Raw genomic sequence first — 25,553 nt, 5'->3', positions numbered from 1 at the left:
AACAAAACACGTAAGCGCAAGCTTGCTCGCGTGTTACCCAGAGTCACCCTTCCTCTTTTCCGTTTGTGCACAGGACTTGGCGGAGAAGCACCAGAAAACACTGCAGCTGTTGAGGAAGCAGCAGACCATCATTCTGGATGACGAGCTGATCCAGTGGAAGAGACGGCAGCAGCTGGCAGGCAACGGGGGCCCGCCGGAGGGAGGCCTGGACATCCTGCAGTCATGGTGAGCCGGCCTCCACCTCCCACCAACATCACAGCCGCTAGGCTTCCTCTCAAGGCAAAGGGTCACAGGTTTACAACCTTTATATTGACTACCGCTGGGTTTTTTGGCTAGTAATAACACATATATATATAGCAGACCATGTGACCGGTCTCTTTTCTGGGCTCTTCATCACTCATTTTTCAGACAGTATGTGTTTGATTTGAGGTTTTGTTTTTTTGTTTTTTGGGAGAATCCATCCAAGTTTTCATTGTTGTTCAGAACTATCCTGTTTCAGTTGTAATTTATAGTGTTGGGCTGCAGTGATATATTCTTCAGTACAGGCATGAATTCTTTCTTGATGTGTGCGTGTCTGCCTGTGTGTGTCAGGTGTGAAAAGTTAGCCGAAACAATCTGGCAAAACAGGCAGCAGATTCGGAGGGCAGAGCACCTCAGGCAACAGCTGCCCATCCCCGGACCCATTGAAGAGCTGCTCAACGAACTCAGCAGTACAATCACAGATATCATCTCAGCATTGGTCACCAGGTGTGTTGTTGTTGTTGTTGTTGTTGTTGTTTGGGCTCATCAAAACCTCAAGGATTTTGCCTGAAACCACCGATTGGATTCAGTCTGAAAACAAAGATGTGAGGCCCAGCGTGTGTGTAGCTCACTGTTACCTGCAAGCGAGTCATACTGTTACACACAGTGAGGGGAACCATAGCGCATCATAACGATGGGTCCCAATAATGGCTCTCTGCAGCAATAGAGTTTAAAGTAAACTTTACTAGGCCTGACCCGGACTTGGTCTCACAGTCTTGCCTCATTCTCGCTACACTCCCGTCTTGGCCATGACTTCACCACAAAGAGTGTTTGTGTTGTCTTTTACTCTAGTAAGATAAATGTTAAAGTCTCAGTATTTAAGGGGATTGTTAGGGTGTGTTTGAAGTTGGGTTGTATGAGATTCTACTTGTCCAAAGTAAGTGAATCACCTATACGCTTTTATCAAACTTTGGGCCATGCCATTTGCTGGGTATGGAAACATAATCTCAGTCGATTAGTCGGCTGAACTGTCATTTTAGTCTCAGAGGTGGCAGCCCATAAATCTTCCTTCGTTGCAGCCGAAGCAACTCATGTTGTTTTTTTATCATTTGTCAGCCAGAAGCTGATAAGTTGGCTGGACAGAAAATCACACCTTACTTCCAATAGCTTCACAATACCTTCCATTACTGCACTATGGTTATTTCCAAAGGCTAATGTTCACAAATCTGCAGGTCAGTAGAGCTGAGAAGAGATCTGCAGACTTTTAGTATACAAACCGTTATTTTTCTTTCAGAATTGTATTGCCAAATATGTCATTTGTACTTAAAGTATATTTAAACAATTATTTGAATGTTTTAAACAGTCGTTGTTTACCTTCTGTATTGTTTGCAGTATTTCTTACATTATTTAGATTCTTTAAATGGCAAAAAAAAGCATGTTCAGCAAAGAAAAAAGGGAAATAATGACCTGAGCCACAGTTTTCATTAAGTCTGACTCCCTGTCTCTGCAGCACCTTCATTATCGAGAAACAGCCCCCACAGGTGCTAAAAACCCAAACCAAGTTCGCCGCTACTGTGCGCCTCCTGGTGGGTGGGAAATTGAACGTGCACATGAACCCGCCGCAGGTGAAAGCCACCATCATTAGTGAACAGCAGGCCAAGGCCCTGCTGAAGAACGAGAATACAAGGAAGTAAGTACACCGTGCCAATCCCTGGATTTAAAAACAGAAAAACACTAGAAATAATGACGCAATTTCTGTAGGTTGAGATCTGAAGGAGCTGTGTGTAAGCGCCTTTCACTCATTTAACCCATTCGACTGAATCACACCTTCGCTCACCTCTCGCTTTCCAAGCGTGTCGGAAAACTTCGCTCGACTTCAAAAAAGAAAAGTTTGCCGGAGGCTCTCTGGAGGCAGTTTGTTTTGTCGGTTTGGAGCTCCTGTGCAAACGTGGCAGACTCATCGGAGAGGACTGAACATGACAGGCTCATTCTAATCGTAAATCTTAAAAGCACATAGTTATTTAGCTGCTACTACTACTTTAAGCTATACAGTTTATTTTTAATTAATTATTGAATAATAATAACATTTTTCACGGCAAAGCAGCAACACGTGATCGTCGGATTGTTCCCTCTCATCTGCACACACAGGTTTCAGTATTCCTGCTTCATGTAGGGGGACCGATGAGACGAAGATTCTTAGTTTTCCAAAGGGTTCATCGGACCACAGGATGAACTCTGTCCTAATGTGTTGCCATACCTAAAACAGAGACGTGGCTGGAACGTGAACAATGCCACAGAGGAATCTGTGGTGTGGATGCAGAATCCACATTTAGCCTGTTCCACATTCCTCCTGACAAAACAGAAACCTTCCAACACTGTAGGTCAGCCAGTGGTTGGTTGTAGGGATGAGCGAGTCATCAGGTCAGACAGCTTCTGCTGTGCCTCATCCAAACCAGTTGTTATGGCATCCAATCTGCAGCCCTGAGACATCCACTTGGAGTTTTCTCATGTAGAAAATATAGAGGTAGTTAGACCACGCAATTATACGAGTAACATCCTTCCTACACCCCGCACGTCTTTCGCTCCCGCCGCCCCAGCGCCCATCGTTTAGTTTTAATCGGTTCTGGGAAGAATATAATTCTGGCCGCACGAGTCACAGCCGACGTTACACCTAACTGACTCAACCCTCTTATCGTCTCTCTCCTTCAGTGATAGCAGCGGAGAGATTCTCAACAATAACTGCGTGATGGAGTACCATCAGACTACTGGCACTCTCAGCGCCCACTTTAGGAACATGGTAAGTGTTTCTGAAGTGAAGTAACTACACCGAGTAGAATATCTAAATGTGGGACTGTAGTGGAGTGCTGCTCAAGCTGAAGTCAGCTACGTGTGATCACAATGTCCTAGAGTGGCTCCAAGTTGGCTATGCTTGAACTTACATTCTAGTATAACACATTTAAGTATGTGTAGCAGAGATCCCGAGGGAGGGACACGCGGACACCAGGCAGCTCAGTTCAGTATTTCTTTATTTCCTTATTTTGTTATTTCGTTATTTCTTTTGGGTTGCACGCCGTCGCTCTCGCTCCACCCGCGCTCGCTCCTGCGTTCCGAGCTCTGTGTGCCGGGTTCAGCGTCCCTCTCCAGACCTGCTCACTGTTCTTAAGCACAGGGAGACAATTAGTCAAATGCCTCCCAGCTGCGCTTATTACCTGCCGGCACCGTTCCCTGCACCCCTCCTCCCAGCTCTCCCCCCCTGCAGCTGAGCTAATCACACCCCACCACCACATACCCCCACCGCCCGACTTAGGCCGGGGAGCCGTCCGGCCGAACCAACTCCCCCCCCTCCTCCTTCTCCGGAGGGCGGGAGAGGAAGTCGGCCACGACCATCTGCGTCCCGGGCCTATGGATCACCTTGAAGTTAAAAGGCTGTAAAGCTAGATACCACCGAGTGATCCGGGCGTTGGTATCCTTCATGCGGTGGAGCCACTGCAGCGGGGCGTGATCCGAGCAGAGGGTGAATGAGCGTCCCAGGAGGTAGTACCGCAGGGAGTCGACCGCCCACCGGATGGCCAGGCACTCCTTTTCCACGGTACTGTACCTGGCCTCTCTCTCCGATAACTTCCGGCTGATGTAGAGGACTGGGCGGTCCACCCCCTGCACCTGCTGGGACAAAACGGCCCCCAGCCCTCTGCTCGACGCATCAGTCTGCAAGACAAAAGGGAGAGAAAAGTCAGGTGTGTGGAGGAGGGGTTCCCCGCAGAGAGCCTGTTTTACCCCCTCAACCGCCCATTGGCACCGCTCGGTCCACTGGACCGGATCTGGGGCACCTTTCCGGGTCAGGTCAGTCAAGGGGCTGGTCAGCTCCGCAAAGCCCGGGATGAACCTCCTGTAGTACCCGGCCAGCCCCAGAAACTGCCTCACCTCTTTTTTTGTCTTGGGACGCGGGCAGGCCGCAATAGCCGCGGTCTTGTCTACCTGAGGGCGCACCTGCCCGCCCCCCAAGTGGTACCCCAGATACCGTACCTCCCTCCGCCCAACTGCACACTTCCCTGGGTTGGCAGTGAGCCCGGCCTGCCTCAGGGATTCCAGCACCGCGCCCACCTGCCGCACATGCTCCGCCCAGGTGGTGCTGTGTATGATCACATCATCCAGGTAGGCGGCAGCATATGCAGCATGCGGGCGAAGCACCCGGTCCATGAGGCGTTGGAAGGTGGCCGGGGCCCCGAACAACCCAAAGGGAAGCATGGCGAATTGGTATAATCCAAACGGAGTGGAGAAAGCCGTCTTTTCCTTGGACTCTGGTGACAAGGGAATCTGCCAGTAGCCCTTGGTTAAATCCAGTGTCGTAAAAAAACGTGCGGTGCCCAATCGGTCCAGGAGTTCGTCGACCCGGGGCATCGGGTAGGCATCGAAACGTGACACGTCATTCACCCTGCGATAGTCCACACAGAACCGCACAGACCCATCCTTCTTAGCGACCAAGACGATGGGGCTGCACCAGGCGCTGTTGGACTCCTCTATTACCCCCATCTCCAGCATTGCCGCTAATTCCCGCTGAACCACTTTTCTCTTGTGTTCAGGTAACCTGTAGGGCCGTGTTCGCACGGTCACGCCCGGGGACGTCTCAATGTGGTGCGCTATGAGGTCCGTGCGACCTGGCAGGAGAGAGAACACATCATTAAATTGACTTTGCAACCGGGCTAAGTCCGTTTTCTGGGCCGCAGAGAGATGGGCATCGAAGTGGAGCCGGGTCGGATCGGTGGACTTAGAAACCTCGGGCCCCAGCTCCTCTCTCTCAGCTACTGCGGACACCAGCGAAACAGACTCCGCCTCCCTCCACTGTTTGAGGAGGTTGAGGTGGTAGATCTGCGTAGCTCCGCCCCTGTCAGATCGCACCACCTCATAGTCGACGTCCCCCACCCGCCGTGTGACCTCGAAGGGCCCTTGCCACCTGGCGAGGAGTTTTGAGCTGGAGGAAGGAAGCAATACAAGAACTTTTTCTCCCGGTGTAAATTGTCTCAGCTTTGCTCCTCTGTTGTACAGCCGTTGTTGACGCTCCTGGGCCTGGAGCAAATTCTCACGTGACAACTCACCCAGTGTGTGGAGTTTGGCTCGCAGGTCCAGGACGTATTGAATCTCGTTCTTACCGGGGCTCGGACCCTCCTCCCAGTGTTCCTTAAGCAGGTCGAGCACCCCCCGTGGTTTCCTGCCAAACAGCAGCTCAAAGGGAGAAAATCCCGTGGAGGCCTGAGGCACCTCCCGTACTGCAAACAACAGAGGATCAAGCCATTTATCCCAATGACGTTCATCGTCGTGAATGAACTTACGAATCATGGATTTTAAGGTTTTATTCAGCCGCTCCACCAGCCCGTCGGTCTGGGGGTGATAGACGCTGGTCCGAATAGACTTAACCCCCAGTAATTCGTAAAGTTCCCGCAGTGTACGTGACATGAACGAGGTGCCCTGGTCCGTCAGAATCTCTTTTCGGGATTCCAACGCGGGAGATGACCTGAAACAGCGCCTGCGCAACGCTCCTCGCGGAGATGTTGCGCAATGGCACTGCCTCGGGATATCGTGTTGCGTAATCCACCAGAACTAGCACAAAGCGATATCCCCGTGCACTACGGTGAAACGGCCCGATAAGGTCCATACCTAAGCGCTCGAACGGCACCTCCATTAACGGGAGCGGTCGCAGCGGCGCTCTCGGAATGGCCGGCTGGTTCACTAGCTGACATTGCGGGCAGGACGCGCACCATCGGCGCACATCCGCCCAAATGCCTGGCCAGTAAAATCGGGCCGTTATCCGGTCCATAGTTTTGTCACTACCCATGTGGCCCGCCATCGGGTTATAGTGAGCCGCCTGGAAAATTATTTCCCGACGGCTTTTTGGTATTACCAACTGGGTGTTCTCCTGACCTGTACGAGTGTCACGACTCACTCTGTATAACCTGTCCCTGATCAATGAAAAGTGCGGGTATGATAATGCGGTGTCAGGGCGCACCATGTGACCATCAATACGTATCACCTGGTCGAAGGCAGAGCGTAGAGTATCATCACGAGACTGTTCCAGTGGAAAATCTTCCATGGAGCGTAATTCGGGAGCCCGCGGAGTCTCCGTGGGAGGCTCCGTCGGTTCCCCGTCCCTGTCTGCAGTGTCGGACAACCTCGCGTCACCACTGAGCACCGCACACATCCCGCATGTCCCTGCTGATCGTGATCGCACCCCCGCACACTGCCCCGCTAGCTTATGAAACCCTGCCCAGTCCGTCCCCAAGATTAGGGGGTGCGTAAGGCGGGAGCTAACCGCAACCTTTATCTTATGCTTTTTACCCCCAAACCTAATCTCTACCGGTACCACTGGGTAGTCGTGAACATCCCCATGCACACACTTAATACACACCCGCGATGCCTCCACCAATGCCCCGGGTCGAACCAGCCTCTGGTGGATCATGGACTGCGTGCAGCCCGAATCCACCATCGCCTGGTATGTACCCCCCTGGATCCTTACCGGAACGCAGTACGTCGCTCCCGGACCGGGGGAGGGTGTTGGAGGTCCGGCAACCCTCACCGTCTGGCCCACCTCCATCAGTGGGCACTCCCGCCGGTAGTGCCCGGGCTGCCCGCACCTCCAACACTCCTGCCCTGGCGGTTGAGGCGCTCTCGGCGGGTCGGGAAGAGTGCCGGCCCCGGTCGGTTCCGCATGGTCGGCCCCCCTGGTACGCGCTGGTGATCGCGGCGTCGGCAGGGGCCACGCCGCGGCCGGCTGCTGGGTCCTCCTTCGCGGCGTGGGGACTGGTTGCGGTGACGCGGGCGGGCGTCCGCCGTCGCCCCGTCCGCCGGGGTGAACCGCCAGGTGGTCCTCCGCCAGCGTGACCGCGGCCTCCAACGTCGCCGGGCGGTGGTACTGGACCCACGACGAGGTCCGCGGCGGCAGCCCCTGCAGAAACTGCTCCACCACCACTTTCTCCACCACCGCCGGTGCTCCGCCCGCGCCCCCCGGCTGCAGCCACCTGTTGGCCGCGTCTCGTAGCCGCTGAGCGAAGGCGAATGGACGGTCCTCCGGCCCCAGCCTCGCCTCCCGGAAACGCCTCCTGTGGTCCTCGGGGGAGAGCCCCAGCCGGTCCATGATGGCCTTCTTCACCCCGGCGTAGTCATGCCTCGCCCCGGGTGGCAGACCCAGGGCTGCCGTCTGCGCCTCCCCGGTCAGCAGTGGCAGCAGGCGGATCGCCCATTCGTCCGCCGGCCACCCGCACGCCCCCGCCATCGCCTCGAACATCTCCAAGTACGACTGCACCTCGTCCGCCGGCGTCATCTTGTGCAGCACCACCCCCGCGTACGCCGGGGGACCCGTCGGCGGTGCTGCCGCGATTGGCCGGGCCACCAATTGCTCTAACACCCGGGTCTGCCGATCCGTCTGGGCTTGGAGCGCCCCCAGAAAGTGCCGGTTAGACTCGGCCTGCTCACGCTGCATCGCGGCGATCTCGCCCAGCATCCGCCCGAGCGTGACCGCCGGCTGCGCCATCCCCTCCGCGTGGTGATCGCCGGGTTCCATTCCTTAGTTGGGTGCCACTGTAGCAGAGATCCCGAGGGAGGGACACGCGGACACCAGGCAGCTCAGTTCAGTATTTCTTTATTTCCTTATTTTGTTATTTCGTTATTTCTTTTGGGTTGCACGCCGTCGCTCTCGCTCCACCCGCGCTCGCTCCTGCGTTCCGAGCTCTGTGTGCCGGGTTCAGCGTCCCTCTCCAGACCTGCTCACTGTTCTTAAGCACAGGGAGACAATTAGTCAAATGCCTCCCAGCTGCGCTTATTACCTGCCGGCACCGTTCCCTGCACCCCTCCTCCCAGCTCTCCCCCCCTGCAGCTGAGCTAATCACACCCCACCACCACAGTATGTATTTCATTTGTGCAAAATAGCTTCATTTCAAAAATATTAATGTAATTTATAGTTTTTGGATTTAGATTATATTAATTAGAGTGTATCGAAATACCAATTACACCGATTGAGAAGCAACGATGCAGAGCTGCATTGAAGCGTCCACGGAGATGGGCATGTGACTGAGTGAGGACTGCAGTGCACAAGTCTGCAGCTTCCAGTAGGGCCGCTCGCTACATCGCTTTAAATCCATGGATGACATTCCAGCCGTGGCCGTGTAGACTGACTCAAAGTCAATCATGCATGCAGATACTGTACAGATGATGTTTGCATTGTTGGCCAGTATTGCTCATTCTTACATCTTCTATGTAGTCTTTGAAGAGGATCAAGCGATCGGACAGGCGAGGAGCAGAATCGGTCACGGAAGAAAAGTTCACCATTCTGTTCGAATCCCAGTTTAGCGTTGGAGGAAATGAACTCGTCTTTCAAGTGAAGGTAAGGTGTCACAGCCTGAAACAGTTCAAGGAAAAATTCTAATAGCCGGGAGGCAAAAATTATACTAGCCGTTGTGCAACATCAGCCGGATTTGCAGTATTTATTGTTCCAGCATTCTTGAACTGATGTTCTACCCCCTTTCTTTGGACAGACGTTATCGCTTCCCGTGGTGGTGATAGTTCATGGTAGCCAAGACAATAACGCCACAGCTACTGTGTTGTGGGACAACGCTTTTGCAGAACCGGTGAGTAAATGTATATCCAAAAGTTTTTTGTATCAAAAGCACCTTTATCTGTCATTTTTCCCGCTTTCTTTTTCCCAGTCAAAAACGCACCAAAACAGGGTTAATAAAGGCTGCATATCTTTACACAATAGTGAACAATTTTGAAAAAACGACTTTTTCAATTAGTTAGCACTCAACACGGTTTTGTGTGGTTATGGTTTAGCTGCTCGTGGCTGACAGAGCTAACGGTGTTTAGCTGAAGTAGCTGCTGTTCTAACGCTAACCGTCGAATAGCCCTTAATGGGCATTTGATGATGAAGTTTTCATATAGAATGTATTTTTTTTTGATCGGCATCCATTAACTAGAATAAGTAGTCCTTGCGGAAACAATAAGGCAATATAACCACTCAACTACTTTTGCTTTTGTCCATGTGCTTTGATTTCATGCCGCCGCCTCACTCTCGTCCTTTAAGCTCATGCAAGTCCTCTGCTGTCTCCGCTGCCTCTACAGGGACGGGTGCCTTTCCTCGTGCCGGACAAGGTGGTTTGGCCTCAGCTCTGCGACGCCATCAACATGAAATACAAGGCCGAGGTGCAGAGTAACCGAGGCCTGTCGGAGGAGAACCTGGTCTTCCTGGCTCAAAAGGCCTTCAGCAGCTCCAGCAACAACCCCGACGACTACCGCAACATGACTATGACCTGGTCACAGTTCAACAGGGTCAGCTGGTCCCTCCCTCGCGGCCCGAGAGCGCGCTAATAATTACTTAGTTATCTGTTTTCAAATCGAATGCGTGGGTTTACTCGGAAAGAGGCTTTCTCCTCTTTGCATTTTTGAAATGCCTGCTGGCCAGTTTCAGTGAGCTGCCTCAGAGGCTTGGTCCCCATGGAGCCATTTAGTTTTGGTTATTCATACACAGAAATATTTCATGCTCCATTTGCGGCGCTCCTGCAGCCCTATTCCGTCGTCAACTTGAGAGAGAGAGGGAGCGCCTCAATGGTGGCCGGGTCTTCATCTTAATGGGCCTGTTTGTCCACACAGTGAAAGGCTGGGGGCCTCATTTTCTGGCTCAACGCAGCCGGCCGTGGCAGAAAATGCACTCACACTCACCACACACCATCAGTGTGATTAGATTACAGGAACATCCAGTTTCCAGAGTGGTGCATAGGCTGCCTCACCCGATGTTGTCTTTCCTCGCTCAACGTTTGCACAAACTGGCCACGCACACCGTTCCATCGTAAACACAACTGGGACGCGAACACGTTGTTCTCTGTATTTATGGACATGAGGGAATGTGGAAACCTTTTTAAAAGATGAACATATCCATTGTGCTTTTTAAAACATCCCATTTTACCCACAGGAAAGCTTGCCAGGGAGGAACTTCACTTTCTGGCAGTGGTTTGATGGCGTGATGGAACTCACAAAGAAACACCTCAAACCACACTGGAATGACGGGTAAGGAAATATGTTGTGTGTGTCAGTTTCAATATTTGGCCGTTAAATGTGCCAGAATGGGGGAAAAATACCAAAAAAATATCTTTACAACTCTGGCAATAGTTCGCGATGATTTTCCATGGCAGCATCGAGAGTTGGATCCGCTCTCCTCCATAAACTAGGAACGGTGAGGGAATGCACTTTGCAATATTAATGTCTTTCTTTTTTCTGTCTCTCTTTTTCAGAGCAATACTGGGCTTTGTGAATAAGCAGCAGGCTCAGGACATGCTGATGTCCAAACCCAACGGGACTTTCCTTCTCCGCTTTAGTGACTCTGAGATCGGAGGAATTACAATCGCCTGGGTGGCTGAAAATCCTAACAAAGCAGGTATGTTACTGTTTGATATTAGGTCTGGGGGATTTAATTACTGCTAAGCTTTGTAGGTGTACCAGCTAATAAGTAGCTGCAAGCAAATACTGAATGCTTCGATCGTCGAGAAACAACCGGAGGGTTTGAGGCCCCTGGCGCGGAGCGCACAGTTGGTTTCTGTTTATTGAGATTGATGAGTAGACTGAGACTAAAACCTCAGACAGGCTCCTATTAGGTCAGACCGTCTTGCAGCTTGGCAGCCCATCAAAGAGCCGTTTTCAGACGATGAACTTTCTGTCTGCTGTCACGTATCAATGTTGTTTTCAATCATTTCACGCTGCCTGCAAGTGCATGGCCAAAACAAATCATTTATTGCAGGTTCAAAGCGGCCGGTTGAAGAGTTAGTTTCGGCTCATGACACAACAGCAACTAGCAGATTTTAGATTGTGCAAGATCAAAAAGAACACACTGTAAAATGAGTGAAATGTAAATGTCAAAGAGAAGGACTGACTGTTGTGCGTCTCCAGGTGAGAGGATGGTTTGGAACCTCATGCCCTACACAACCAAAGACTTCTCCATCCGCTCTCTGGCCGACCGCATCAGCGACCTCAATCACCTTCTGTTCCTCTACCCCGATAGACCCAAGGACGAGGTCTTCTCCAAATATTACACCCCGCCCCTCTGTAAGCGATTGAAGATCCCGGCTTCAAAGCCTGTGCAGCAAACGGATGTATTGATTGTTGCATGACGAGCGCACTGACCTGTCAATCTCTCTCTGTCTCTCTCTCTGTCTCCCTGTGCTCGTTCGTCTTAAAGCCAAAGCGGTGGACGGCTACGTGAAGCCGCAAATCAAACAAGTGGTGCCAGAGTAAGTAGCTTCCCGTCCGCCTTTTCTCGCGTTCTCCATCCACCCACCCGTTTTTTTCTTTTCTTTTTTCTAGCACCTCGCGTCAACATTTTGAGTTGATCACGCAATATTGAACCCTGAATTCAGATCAGCTATTAGTCAGCTGTTACAGTTGGAGGACGCCAATTAAGGACGGCCACGGTTCCTGAGCGAGCTTGTCCTCCACTCATCATTAGAGTTAGGCTTGTTAGTTAGCGAGCCCCGCTCCCCGCCTCTCGCCGCGGTTGGTTCAGAGAAAGTCCATAATGATGCAGCGAGGCCTGGAAAACACGCTGAGGGTAGTTGCTCTGGCAACTGCTGAACAGAGCCTCACAGGCTTTAATTGTGTGTGTGTGTGTGTGTGTGTGTCTACAGGTTTACTACAGCCAATCCAGATCCAGCAAGTGGGAATCCAACCTATATGGATCACGGCGCCTCCCCAGCACCCGCCAGTCACCCTCACACCTACGGCATATTCCCACCTATGTGAGTCAACAAGTCCTTTGAAACCTATGAGCCCGGTCCATCCCAGTGTGCATGTGCCTTTTCTGTAGAATAAAGAGTGTCTTGTCGCTCCTGCTGGGTCTTTTTTTTTTTCTTCTTTTCTTTGGGTGATGTGCTGCCAGCTTGTCTGAGTGTGCTTTGGCTCCACTCTGTGTCCTGTGGCAGGAGTGAATCTATGTTGGACGCGGAGGGAGACTTCGACCTGGACGACACCATGGACGTGGCGCGGCATGTAGAGGAGCTCCTCCGGCGGCCCGTAGAGAGCCAGTGGGGCGGCCAACAGTCCTGACCTTTGACCTCTTTAACCCCCGTGACAACACCAAACAAACCCTGCTTCCCAAAATCGCCCCACCCGCATTGACATTTGTCATGGTTTAATTCCATTCATTTCTCTTTTTTTTCAGATAGCTAAAATGTGAAATGTTAATAATGGTTGTAATTTCTTTCTTTTTTTCTGTTCAGCATGCCGTCATGCTTTTGTTGGAGACTTCTCCTGTTTTTAAGTGTTTGGTCAAACAGAGCAAAACCTGCAATTTTACATTGAGTTAAAAAGAAAAGGAACGTTAATGTTCATTCACATCGTGGATGCATTTCCTCCTGATTTTCAATAGATTTAAAGGAAAAATCTAGTCATTTTAACAGTTGAATGTTTCTACTTTTCTGCCTTGTAAATGGTATTTTGAGAGTGACGCCGCCCTTTCACAAGGAAAAGAGTATTTCATGGAGAGTTTTGCTTTTGCTAACATAATCAGGCTCTGCAGTCAGTTTTATGAATCCACATACACTAACCTAAAGGCAGAGTGACTCTTGTTGCTCTCGGCAACTGACAGCACACGCATCAGCACACGGTGCACGCGCTTAAGTGTACAACCCATTTGTTGTGATTTGTTCACCAGCTGAAACCCATGTAGGGGGCGCGCAGGCCGTTCACTTCTACCCCGTCCTCAAGCTCGCGCGGCTACGTGTCCCCTCGTTGTACACAGACACGCAAATCTAAGCATTTACCCAAAGCCGGCTGCTTTTTCCTCTCAGGTCCCTCGGTTCCCCTCGTCGATGCTACCTCGCATTATTCTACTGACGGTCGTCATAATAATTATCGGTTCACTCGTTGTTTCTGCACCACTATTCACACCAGTAGATGCTGTTGTATGGGGTCTGTTGATGTGATTTTGTGTTAACGTATGTGAAGAAGATCTCTCTGCTGCCTGACACACTAACACTGTTTCGGCTGTTTGTGTTTATTCGCCCGCTTGAATCCGCTCGTCTGATGAAGTCCTGAGTATTTGGCTCCCTTGTGACTTTCCCGCCTCTCCGTCCACTTGTACCCGGACCAGCAGCTGGAGTATGCGAGGCATACAGTAGGATGGATCGATGCGTATGCGTGGCATGCCACGTCGCCGCCTTTGTCTGGCTTTAGTTTTCGGGGCGAGGTTAGATTCCAGTGTGTGTCCCCTTGTGGCTACAAAAAAAAAAGACAAACAAATTTGTTGGTCGACTGGAAAGGGTTGAGACTAATACCCCTCCTTCTAAGACACACATGCACACACAATGCTGAATAGAAAATGTGTCAACAGCCTTGCATCTCAGGAATGAATCGCTTTGCTTTGCTTCTGTACAAGCCAAATAGAAAATGATCAATGTATACAGAATATATGAATTTATTTTATCTATCATAATTCTATTTTATTATTGTTTCTCTGGCACTCCCCGTATTGAATGTAACCCCTTTGCATGACCCTGTGGAGAATATTTGTACAAATACCTCCTCAGTCGGAGCAGAAGTCTCGTACCACCAGAAGTACCGGTTGAAAAAGGACGTGGAGCACCTGGAAAACGGAGAAGAAGAATTTATAATGTAACTTTTGTGTTTGTTGGACAGACATTAATATTTAAGATATTTCCTCATCAATTTTTTCCTTTTTTTGTTCCTTTGCTAATTTTGAAATCGCAAGCTAGAAGCGCAGTCTTGTGATGAATCCGTCATTACCAGTGTCCTCATCGTTTTCTCATCAAAGCTTTGTTTCACTGTAGCCGGTGTTTTTCTGGATGATGATGATGATGTAGATGGCGCTGTGTGGTGTTCAATGTACGTCGTGGTTTGAGTTTTCCAAGAGAAACAGCTGTTGAGTTGAAAAGAAGAAAATAAAGTTTTATAAATAATTTTAACTTATGTAATTTAAAGCAGCATTTATTTTTTAATATCATTTTAAGACGTTAATGTTACTACTATGTCGTTATATGTGCAGTCAACAACATCGATTTCACCCCTATTGAGCACAGCGTCACAGCAGCAGCTTGCCTGGTTTTAACAGGAATGTGCTGAGTTCGTATTGTGGACGTCATGCAGTATATCAGCTCCTTGAATGGAAACTCGTACTCAGGTCCAGCTGGCAAAGAGGCACCATACGCGGTTTTATTATTACGACCCTGCAGTGGTGAAATGAGTCACTCAGACCATTTTTGTACCATATGACAATTGCAACCGTAGGTTGTTTCATAATAGGCAGACCATCACTGATCATGGGTATTGTGTGTCCATGTGAAGGGTGAAACCTTTGACATTTAAGGATTCACACCGGTTTATGTCGAGTAGGGAGATCTGTTTTGAATCTATATGTCACATGAATGCATGTGAATGCTAATATTTTATGCTGCTCAGCCCGCACTAAACTATGAACTGATGTAAACGGATCTTTGTGCCACCATGGGGTTAGAAATGTGTAAAACGGAACGATGGTCTGCCCTATTTTTTGAGGCGATGACAACAGCTAAACATGTTATGCTCATTTGTACGTGGCAACGAGGTAAGTACAGGAAGCCAGATGGAGATCATATCAGTTTCCACTACCCTACCAATCTTTGCGCACAGCATTCTTGAGATGATCACAAACGTTCTGAATTAGCTCAATTCTGTCATCTGGTGGATTCAAGAAACACAAACAATATTTCAAGTCCGGATTCAGGTTTGTGCGTTCAAGCTCAAGCTTTAATGTTAAATTGCCCAAAGTCATGCTCGGGAGAGATAACAACTTTCAATAAAATAGGACCAATGATTGCTTTGATGGTTGTCGTTATCAGGCTCTATTTTTAGTAAGCGACAGTTTCTAATAATGATCATGGTTTGTTATGCGTTCCTTGTGTTTTTGAATGTTTCGTACATTGTCTACAGAATGTTATGTCAAACGCTTGAGGTGTGTCCGGCGCAAAGGGCTCCCAGAGGTCAGTGATGGTTTGTTCCTTGGACACCGAACCTGCATCAATGGTAAAGGCTCTTAAACCGAGAAATAGCATGAGCACTGGTTTGCACCTGCGGCGATAATAGGCTTGTTTTTTCCTGCAGCAGTGGGTCTTAATATGATTTACTTTATAGAGGGCATTTATCAGCATTAAATCAACCGGAAATTACGTGAATTTGCCTTATTCGCTGTACCACAATAAAGTGCCGAAGTGCCAGTGGACAAAGTAAATATAGTAATTTAGGTTTAAAAGAGATTGCAAATTGTTTTCACTTTAATATGTTTGAGGGCTATGCTGAAAGGCAAACATGTGTAAACAGTTAATAAAAGGAAAACATATTTCAGCAATTTAATGTCATTTTAATGAAAGCCATTGACAAAAAGAGTTGTTGTTCCTTCGGGGTAAAATGTCACAGTGGATATCACTGATATTTGTACATGCCCCTTTGGTCTGTGTGGAAACCACAGGGCCTGCATGTTGAGTGTAAAGTACCACAATGAATCCACCAGATGGAGACACGTACCAAGTCTGCTCAATGCCCGAGGCAGGCAGAGTGGAATAACCAATGATTATAGACCATACATGTGCAAAGAGAACTAATTATGTTGCTCAGTTATGCACAAGGGAAAATGTATTCTGCTTCTGGCTGGGGTTGTATTCAATTATATGTATTCATTTTAATGAATAGATATGACTGCCTTCTTTTGATAATCTAAATATGAATGATACTGGAGTCCTGTAAGTTTCAGTAAATATTGTTTTCTGGTCGAATGGAACCTTTTGTAATCTTCCGCCAACCTGTAGAATAACGCAGGCTCACTGGTGTGTTCAGCTGAGTACGACAAACAAGTTAACTAGCTGGAAACATGAGGCCTCCAGTCGTCAAAACAAATGTTTTCAGTTCTTTAGCCTAGCGTACTAAGGCATGCCACCACCAGGTGTCACCAAAGCTGTGTGGAGGTGTGGATTCCCTTTTGTTTAGATCATGTCATCTTGAGTGGGCCTTTTAAAAAGTAACTTTAATTGTAGAATTAAGTTGTGAAAAGCTACACTACATGAAGAGCCTTTGTGAGAAAGAATCCATGCAAGGTTCTTGTTGCACTGATGATCACATGGGCAGAAGCATGCAGTAAGGTGGCAACGCTCAGGAAAACACACCCACTGCTCCCTCCTGAGACTCCTGGGACTTCATCTCATGAGCTCCTCATTCATTCAAACACACTACACTGTGATTTGATCATTACCATTATATACTTGCGTGGGCCCACCCTGTGTGCAGTCGTGGATTTACTGTGAGCTTGGGTAACATGGGCCAGGGGAGCATACTGAAGGCTCCCAAGGCTATCCTGGGACTGCGGAGTTGGGGTTGGGGTCAAGGGGGTTGGATCTGAACTGGATAATTAATAAGTGGTTTGAATGCAACCTTTTTGGCCTTTCTATTTCCTTTCTTACCTTTTTTCTAATATCTTCCAAAACAAGTCAAAAACTGTTCATTAGGCATTTCTTCAGAGGCTTTTAGCTGCTCTTCTCTGGGGCGTCAGTGCTGTGACCAATAGACTATTAGTGGCTTGCAAAATAATAGTGTTTGCTGCAGTGTGTTTGCTCACAATATTTAGCCATTTATTTACCTCTACTACAGAATCTAAGTTTCTTCCTTTTCAGATAGAAGAAAGCAACCATAACTGATGCTGATGAGTAAAGGCGTTCGGAGGTGACACAGGGCTTTCTGCAAAAGAATCATGTGGTAATAAATCCTAAACATTTGACAGGATGACCCTCACATAGGCCCCTGTCATCAGCTGGAATGATGGGAGAGTTAATTAACAAGGCGACCCGGCCTCTGTTGATGGGCCCTGGAGGCAGGGCGGGGGCCATTGGAGGCCTGATGGTATGGCAGGAGAGATCCGTTGAACCATCAGCAGGAGGGAGCGGTGCCTGAACCGAACATGGCTGACATCCTGCCACAGGAAACCTCAACCGGCAACCTCAATTGAAAACAACAAGGGCGTCATTAACAGTGGCGCTGTCATTTCAGGCTCCAAGAGTGCTGATGCAGTCTACTCGGTCTCACACCTGATCTCACATTTTCTCACAGTTTTAATTGAGGTCTTCTTTTAAACCAAAAGCATGTCTTGCTCCCTCCATTAGCCGTGATCCCTGTTGTTTTCACTGCCTCGCGGGGCACTGAACATACAGTATTTGTGGGTGGGTTACTGGGAGGTCCCTTTTACAAGGCTGACTCCGATCACATTTTGTGGACTCACTGCCATGACCCCCCCCCCCCCCCCCTGTTTAAGTTTGGAGACCAGCCACCATACTTTTCACATTAAAGTGAGACGGCTGGGCCTGGCAGAGAGGCTTTTAAAAGCAGAACTTTTGCTAAATCATTTCTGAGTATATGCATAATACATGACCCTGAGAGATCACGAGGGAAAGAGGTTGAAAGGGAGTGAGGAAAGGACGCAGGCGAGCATCCAGTGCCCCCACCCCTCTTTTCCGTCTTTCCTTCTGTCCCGACGTGTATATATATATATATATATATATATATATATATATATATATATATCCACAAATTGTCCTGTGCATCCTTGAGAAGTAGCTTGGCGGTGCTCATGTTCCTCTCAGTCGCTGGTAGTGGTGGAGCTGAATGTGATTAGAGGGGCTGTGTTTTGTCTGCACATTAAACCACTCATCGCCAACCAAGGTCTGTGAAAACATCAATGGAGCAACACCCTTGAATACAATCCTTAGCTTCCTCTGACCGTCTCGCCCTCTGACAAAACATCTGAAGATTACAAACCGTGTGCAGTTATCTGCTGTGTGTCATGTGGTCGTTGCTATTGATCAGAAGCAAATCCACCATTTTTTGCAGTGTTTACTTACAGAACCTCAACAGAATCGAGTCAGTCATTTACGTAACACGTTCCACTATTATGAACGGACGCGGAGCTCACGCTCTCTGCTGCACATGACGGCTTTGATACAAATTGACTTTGACGTGATTTGCCTCCTCGGTGGGTTGAAGAATGGCGTTGCATTATGCCAGCTTACTGCCCATGTCTGCTCCGATGCTGTGGCTCGGCCTGATGTTGGATTTCACGCCATTGTTGTCGTTTATTTCGCCCCAGCCTTCGGTTTTATGGTTTGTGAAAATCAAGGGTTTCAAGGTCAGACTGTGTGCGATGATGTTGCACAACTGCAGTCTTTACCTTGACTGCAACGGTGAATCACATTTACGGTCTCCGCTCTTTTGTTTGTCTTCTAATTGAGTCGTAAGGAGAAGACGGGGAGTGTTTGAGGTGCAGGATTCCCATCGTCGAAGCATGCGGCAGCAATTTGAATGAAGGAGCACATTTCCTTGGAAACAAGGACACCTTTTGTGTCCATTTCACTTACATGGCCAAGTACCACAAATCACAGTGTGCCACAGCGCAGGACGCCTTTTGTCCTTGGACCCTCGGAGGAGGAGAACAGAAGAGGAATCCCTGACTGTGGGCCGACAGACGTGTAATAGATTTGTTGTGTACGGAACAGACCATATAAACCCAAAACACACCCTCTGGATGACGAAATGACGGATGGATCGTAGGACATTGAGCAACTTCCAGGTGCCGTCACACAGATAGACCTGAACCCCTCTCCCCCTCCCCCCCCCAAGCCAGGGAGACCCAGGAGAGAGGACAGAACACGCAGACTCTCAGGCGCATTATTTACACGTGTGAGAGAAAGGACAACTTGCTCACCAGGGAGAGAAATGCACTCAGCTTGGACCCTGGCTGTGGTGACCACAAATAACCCGGGTTTTCAGAAAGTTCACCGTATTCTCTACAGCGGGACAAAACATGGACGCAGCACTTAATCGGCTCAGCCAGTATCGTCTAGTTGCAGAGCCGCAGCACAGGCAGGTTCAAACCTGAAGTGATGGACCTGATGGTTCCAGTGCCATCGGCTACAGCCAAGCACAATACGGCACACTCTCACAACAACGAGGGGCAATAGTTGTTGTTTATTGACTCAATAGTCGGCTCTGGACATGTGAACTACCTGAACTACGCCCTTCAAAACTTTAATGATGGTGTTCGAATGAATGGTGAATCAATTTACATATTTTATAAAAGCTCTTTATTTAACTTACATTTAAGTCTAGTTTAAAATGAATTAATTAAAAAAAATGTTTATTCTATATATCTAATATATTGCACATCCATGTTGGTCTGTTTCCTTTCTGTTCTTCTCATTTAGAGATGGGTGCAGCGCCGAAATGCTTTCGCTTACATAACAATAAAAAACGGCGAAATTACGTTTTCCTAAAAATGAATTACAGACTTTAAAGCAAATCAATTTCCCCTCCTAGTTAAATAGTAAGGCTCCATAGCGCCCCCTAGCGGCTGATGGAGAGATACTTTGCAGGCTCTTCACGTCAGCTGTAATGATTTTGTAAAATGAAACTATAGAATCTAAAGTCCTGGCCGCGCATTTTAAAACCACGAACCCACGAACGTTCGTGCGTGCGTGCGTGCGAGAGGAGAAGAGCGGGAGGGGGGAAGCGCTCCCGCATGCACGCAAGCTCTGCAAAAGTGAAGAGGACGCGAGGCGACGCACACCGCGGGGACTCCACAGAGAAGCGGACGCGGTGAGCGGGAACATGCCCCCGAAGTGCCAGCGGTAGACGGACGCGCCAGACGCGGCGTACCCACGGCACGAGCTCCCACCCCCGGTGATCCTGAGCACACAAGGAGAGCTCATCGGAGGAGGAGGAGGAGGAGGAGGAAGAGGTACGCTCATGCGGTCTGACCACCACCGGGGATCCCGGAGAAGTCCGCCGGGAGCTCAGAGAAGAAAATGGTCCGTGGTTACGTTGAGGAGGGGAGATCATCGCTGTAACTGAGAGAAGCAGAGAGAGGCAGAGGGACCATGGCAGGGGTACACGCTTCAGATGTGTTCTCGGGACATTGCGTGGATCCCACCGTCGGCGCTCCGCCGGCCCACGGCGCGACCAGCACTGCGGGGATCCCCCGCGATGCGGCCGCGCTGACTCCCACCGGTACCCGGGGGTACCTGGAGGTGTCGGCCTCTGCCCAGGGCGGCTCGGCCGAGGGACTTTACAGCAACGGACGGTACCGGGAGGACGGCAGTCCGCGGACCGGGAGCGGCTGCCGCGATCGCTCCGCCGAGAGGAGTCAGGGAGCTGGAAACCCTCCGTGCGGCATCATGAAGGTTGGTGCTTTAAAAACACGGCGAGTGTCGAGGTGACGCGCGGCTAATTCGCCAAGTGGCGTCGCGCAACATCGTAATCTAATGTTAATCACTAATGTGTGGTAAGTTCCACCGGGTACCCCCGGAATTAAAAGGAAGTTTGGCTCGAGACTATTAAAAGATAAAGGGATCCCCCCCTCTCCCACCCAAACCAAAAATGCATCGCGCGCGTCATCAAGAATCACAAATGCTAAAAATCTTCCCACAAACATCTGCGCTGTGTTTCGGGTCCGAGGCACACGGGTGTCCCTGCGTGTCAAACTCCCCGATGGGAGACCCGCTGTGAGACAAAAGTCTGCCATCACCTCCCTCAGACCCCCCAGATGTGTGCACCTTTAATGTCAGTACAACCAGAACCTAAAGGAGCCTCATTCATTTGCAGCCTCAGCTGCAGTCACCTCGTTGCTGAACCACACCACGCCACACGCCACTTAAAGGTAACACCCCCAGTGTAATGTGTGTTTTAGGGTTACGGTTAGAATCTGGGTTTCTCTGGAACTCTCTGCATGCAGCTCGCTCAGAAATGCACGGTTTGATGTTGGTCAATTTTAAATGGAGGCCCCGACCCAAAGTGCTCCCGTGAGTGGAGGTTAATTAACCGCCCTTCCACACACTGACATAGGCAAGTTCTCTCATAGGATTTCAAAAACACTAACCAGCGCTGCGTGCAGAAGACTGCGTTGTTTTTTTTAATTGTTTTTTTTTACAACGCACAGTGCATGGCGGGGTCCTTGGTGGAGATACAAGTATTGCGTGGGAGGGACCCACTGGAGAGTTGCATTCTGTCGTATCAGACTCAGTCTGCTTAGCAACTGACACAATACACACTGGCTAATTCTTTCAATGCCGCCGTCGTTGGATTCCCTTTGGACGTTGTTGTACACCCTCGCACAATGCAACAATGCATGTGTTTCCCCCACCACACACACACACACCTCCCACCACATCAATCAATACCATGACAAAACATGGAGGAGATTGAGCTGTCTACCTGTGATTAATTTCACATTCTGACCGCCTTAAATGCTGTTCGTATGATGTTAGAAAGCAGCCCCGCTGGAGCTGGGTCAGCGCAGTGTGATGAAGTACAGCCAATTCTCATGCGTGGTCTCCTGAAATAACCAGGGACACCTGTTAAAATGAGGTCATCCGTGGCGATGCCCCCCCCAAAGAAACCTTATGTGACGACGTGCAGTTTCCATGAAAGAACCGTGATGGAGGACAGAGTGCGTGTGGTGCATTTGGGATTCAGAAGAACGACCAGATCGGAGGTATTCCAGGCTCTCCAGTGACACAAAATGTCGGTGGACTCTTGTCACTCGAGTGGGACTCCGGATGGATTGAATGACCACAGTGAACCGGGAGCACTCTCTCAGGGAAGTGCACTTGTTTGTCTCAGGGCTCTTAGGCGAAAGAGAGGAATTCTAAGGTGTCAAATTGTTAACACGGCGGGTGGAATTTCCTTCTCGCAGCACAAACCGCGGACTGCATGTAAAAGGGGGTGAACGCCGACGTCGCGTCGTCACCTGGTGGTTTGAGGACAACCATTTTGTAGTCAAGAAGGTCGACAGCCGTCCCCATGTTGTAACAGGAGTGTGTGTGTGTGTGTAATTAGGAGGCAACCACAACAAAACTATTTGACTCTGAACTGGAGTGTAATTCACTAAATGACAACCTGGTAAAGTCATGTTTAGTCATGTTCTCTGGGGTAAGAAAATAAAAGAGAAGTAGTCATGTTCTCATCAGACTCGTTTTTGAGACCGGACGAGTCGCCCCCTGCTGGTCAATAGAGAGAATGCAAGCTTTAGCACAGTTCCGTATCAGGCTTAGTTTAAACTCAGATATCAAAGAAGTATCAAACTACTTCTTTATGGTAGAATTTCAAGAGGTTTTTAATGGGCAGTTTGCGGGTCACCCGTCTTAACTTCTCAACTCGACTCAACCGTGGTTTCGGTTAGCATTTTCTCGTGTTGATCACACGGCCACCTTGTAGGAGCGCTCCCCATGCGTTACTTTAAAGTGGAATTGTTCAAGTCCATCTCGCGTTTTGCGGGGTTCGAATTTGCCCGGGCAGCTCCAAAAATGATGCGTTGCACATTTCAGGCACGAAATCATACGCACTTTGCAGAGCAAGGCGTGAAATGTGGGTCAGCCAGGGCTTCATGTATAGCTTCAGCACAGCCACCCATACGGTGGCCGAGAAGGTTCAGACAAATACAAAAGCAACAACACAAACGCAAACGCCACAACACAACACGAACGCCAAAACACAAAATACAAAAGCCACATCACAACCGCAAATGCCGCAACGCAACACGAACGGCGCAACACAACACGAAAGCGAAAACGGAAGTAGCTGCCCACGGGAGCGAGCGTATTTTGGAGGAACGCCCACGGGAGCGAGCGTATTTTGGAGGAACGGAGCTGGAGGATGCCAGATCGTTTAAGAAGTAAGTGAAACATGATTCCTTGCGGCTACAGTTAAAGTAAGGAATCATGTTTCACTTACTTCTTAAACGATCTGGCATCCTCCAGCTCCGTTGTTACGTGCCGACTGGTTTTTGAACCTACTGGTTTGGCTACGCGTTTAGATGTTATTAAGAGAGTAATCCTACTTGGGCAATGTGCTAGAAAACCTGACAGAACTATGTATTTCACGCTACGCCACCAAAAACCAGTTGTCTTGGCTCACCCTGAACCAAAAGATGTTCTTGCCACTGACGATTTGCAATTTCATGATAAGTAGTGAAATCAGTAGCGGCATTTTACAGCTCGGTTGGCCGACGGCGTAGCGCCGCCGTCTTATAAAGTTTTGCTATTTTGCTCGACTGCGGGTTCGAATCCAGGTTGTGGCGATCTTTTAATAAACGTATGTTCTTTTATTTATTTCTTTATACGTGGCAGTGATGTAGTGCTCACTTATACAATCATAATCGCTGCATTGGATATGGGATGCATTTTGAACATTTTCAGCAATATGTTTGCGAATGTGTGACGGATCAGGTGACCGAGGCAGACAACATCTGCCGCTGTCGGGGCAAAACAAACACGCACGCGTAGCCAAACCAGTAGGTTCAAAAACCAGTCGGCACGTAACAACGGAGCTGGAGGATGCCAGATCGTTTAAGAAGTAAGTGAAACATGATTCCTTACTTTAACTGTAGCCGCAAGGAATCATGTTTCACTTACTTCTTAAACGATCTGGCATCCTCCAGCTCCGTTCCTCCAAAATACGCTCGCTCCCGTGGGCAGCTACTTCCGTTTTCGCTTTCGTGTTGTGTTGCGCCGTTCGTGTTGCGTTGCGGCATTTGCGGTTGTGATGTGGCTTTTGTATTTTGTGTTTTGGCGTTCGTGTTGTGTTGTGGCGTTTGCGTTTGTGTTGTTGCTTTTGTATTTGTCTGAACCTTCTCGGCCACCGTACACCCACACTCGGGCAGCATTTTCCTGCGTGTGTGTGTGTGAGTGCAGGTTTAAAGGGTGAAGGGGCCACAAGCCAATTGGAATAAGGAAGCAAATGAGCAATTACCGCACTGCATTACCTCATCAATTTGACCCTCAACAAGCGAATCTTGGAGGAGAGCTTGTGTGTCCCTGAAGCGCTGGCATGCGACTTTGTCCTCGTGCCAGTTCCTCCGTGGGGTGACAGTGTCATGGTGGAGAGGCTGCAAAGTGGCTCGAGGGGGGGTTGTGATGCAGCCTTGTTATGTAACGCCGTCCTGTGGACAGCTGCAAGGCCGGCTGCTGTGCGCAGGCCACTGACAGCTAGCACAAGTGAGGGAGGGAGGAGACGGATTCGATCAAGAGTTTAAGAATCGTGCATCTTATTATCATTGCATCTCTCCCAAGGCTTTGCCTTAGCTTTGTTTCTATCATGGCCGCACTAGCTTGAGTCCTTGAAGTGCAGCAGCAAAGTAAAGGTCAAACATGTATTTTCAGAGATCTGCAAGTAGAAAAGAGGATAAAGTTCAAGGTTGGGTTAAAAGACCGACAGACATCGATGATGTAACACTGTTATTATCTACTCTTTATTCATGACCTCATATAATAGCTCTGAGCCAATATGGCAGTGTGATTAAAAGGGACATTCCTGATTGGCCACTGAGATGAGTTAAAAAACCAAACATCCCAGAGAAGGATGTGGTCATCATTGGAGAGAGGAAACAGTCAACTAAAAACGTGTCTCTTACTTGGAATGAGAGACTTTAAAAGCACACAAAAAAAACACCTAGGGTTAAAACAGGGAACTTGATCTGTAATTTTGTCCCAGTTGGACGACCAAAGCAGCCTCCGGTGGTACGTGGCAACAGGACGAATCAGTGAAATGATAATTGAATAAGTGAAATAACCACAGGCACTGAAATCCTGCATCCACTCTCTGTCGCCCTCCTCCACTCGCTGACCACCATTTAAATACACAAAGCGGTCTGCCGCGTTTGACCACCTCCGGCCTTGATTGCGGCTCCAGCGCATCGTGACTCAACAGAGGTGGCAGTGGCAGGGAGGAGGGGGGAGGTGTGGGGGAGGGGGTGTTCTTTTTTTGGTGCATTCGAGTTCCTCCTGCAGGATTTCCTTATTGCGACAAGATGCATTAAGGTGTTTAAAATATCTGCCCCCCCTCTGGGGTTCATATCGTCGGAGCTTACGAGGTGAAGCTGTACTCTGGCATCAATCATTGATTTTGCAGGTATTACTAGAACCTGTGAAAAGAATTTCTCCCTGAACCCGACACTAATTTGGAGTGTGAAATAAACTGTGATGTAAATTAGTTTTGGCACCCACCAACGTGGCCTTTTCTTTTCTCTTACACTTTTCAGCAAATCGTCCGTTATTGCGTCTCGTGCAAATGTGTAGAAAAGGAGCTGACGTAGCTTACGTTTGTTTTTGTACTCACATATCGAAATGGAAAAACGGGGGCCCGCTTATTCTGCACATTGTGTAGTTTGCATTGCTCCTACATCAGCTCCCAAATATCTCTGCCCGGACCTCTGCTTTTGTAACCAAATAAAAATATATATATATATATATAGAAGACTT

The 25,553-nt window shown here is 49.0% G+C and overlaps 1 protein-coding gene across 1 annotated transcript in view; it reads left to right on the top strand.

The window, feature by feature from the left end:
- The window catches only part of LOC119220165 (uncharacterized), an 81,690-nt gene that overhangs the window by 6,505 nt on the left and 49,632 nt on the right, over positions 1 to 25,553 (top strand). The window contains 19 exon segments of the mRNA XM_062566210.1: positions 74 to 225; positions 592 to 747; positions 1,751 to 1,930; positions 2,950 to 3,037; positions 8,489 to 8,611; positions 8,763 to 8,855; positions 9,346 to 9,552; positions 10,193 to 10,287; positions 10,512 to 10,654; positions 11,164 to 11,319; positions 11,453 to 11,504; positions 11,898 to 12,008; positions 12,192 to 12,308; positions 12,779 to 12,786; positions 12,890 to 13,047; positions 13,049 to 13,169; positions 13,300 to 13,384; positions 19,704 to 19,928; positions 20,153 to 20,480. Of these exon segments, the coding sequence (XP_062422194.1) occupies positions 74 to 225; positions 592 to 747; positions 1,751 to 1,930; positions 2,950 to 3,037; positions 8,489 to 8,611; positions 8,763 to 8,855; positions 9,346 to 9,552; positions 10,193 to 10,287; positions 10,512 to 10,654; positions 11,164 to 11,319; positions 11,453 to 11,504; positions 11,898 to 12,008; positions 12,192 to 12,308; positions 12,779 to 12,786; positions 12,890 to 13,047; positions 13,049 to 13,169; positions 13,300 to 13,384; positions 19,704 to 19,928; positions 20,153 to 20,480 (2,598 nt within the window).

Source organism: Pungitius pungitius, chromosome 12 (genome assembly GCF_949316345.1).
Source record: "Pungitius pungitius chromosome 12, fPunPun2.1, whole genome shotgun sequence".
NCBI lineage: Eukaryota > Metazoa > Chordata > Actinopteri > Perciformes > Gasterosteidae > Pungitius > Pungitius pungitius.
The sequence above is the reverse complement of the archived record's forward strand: the minus strand, read 5'-3'. Positions and strand labels throughout refer to the sequence as shown.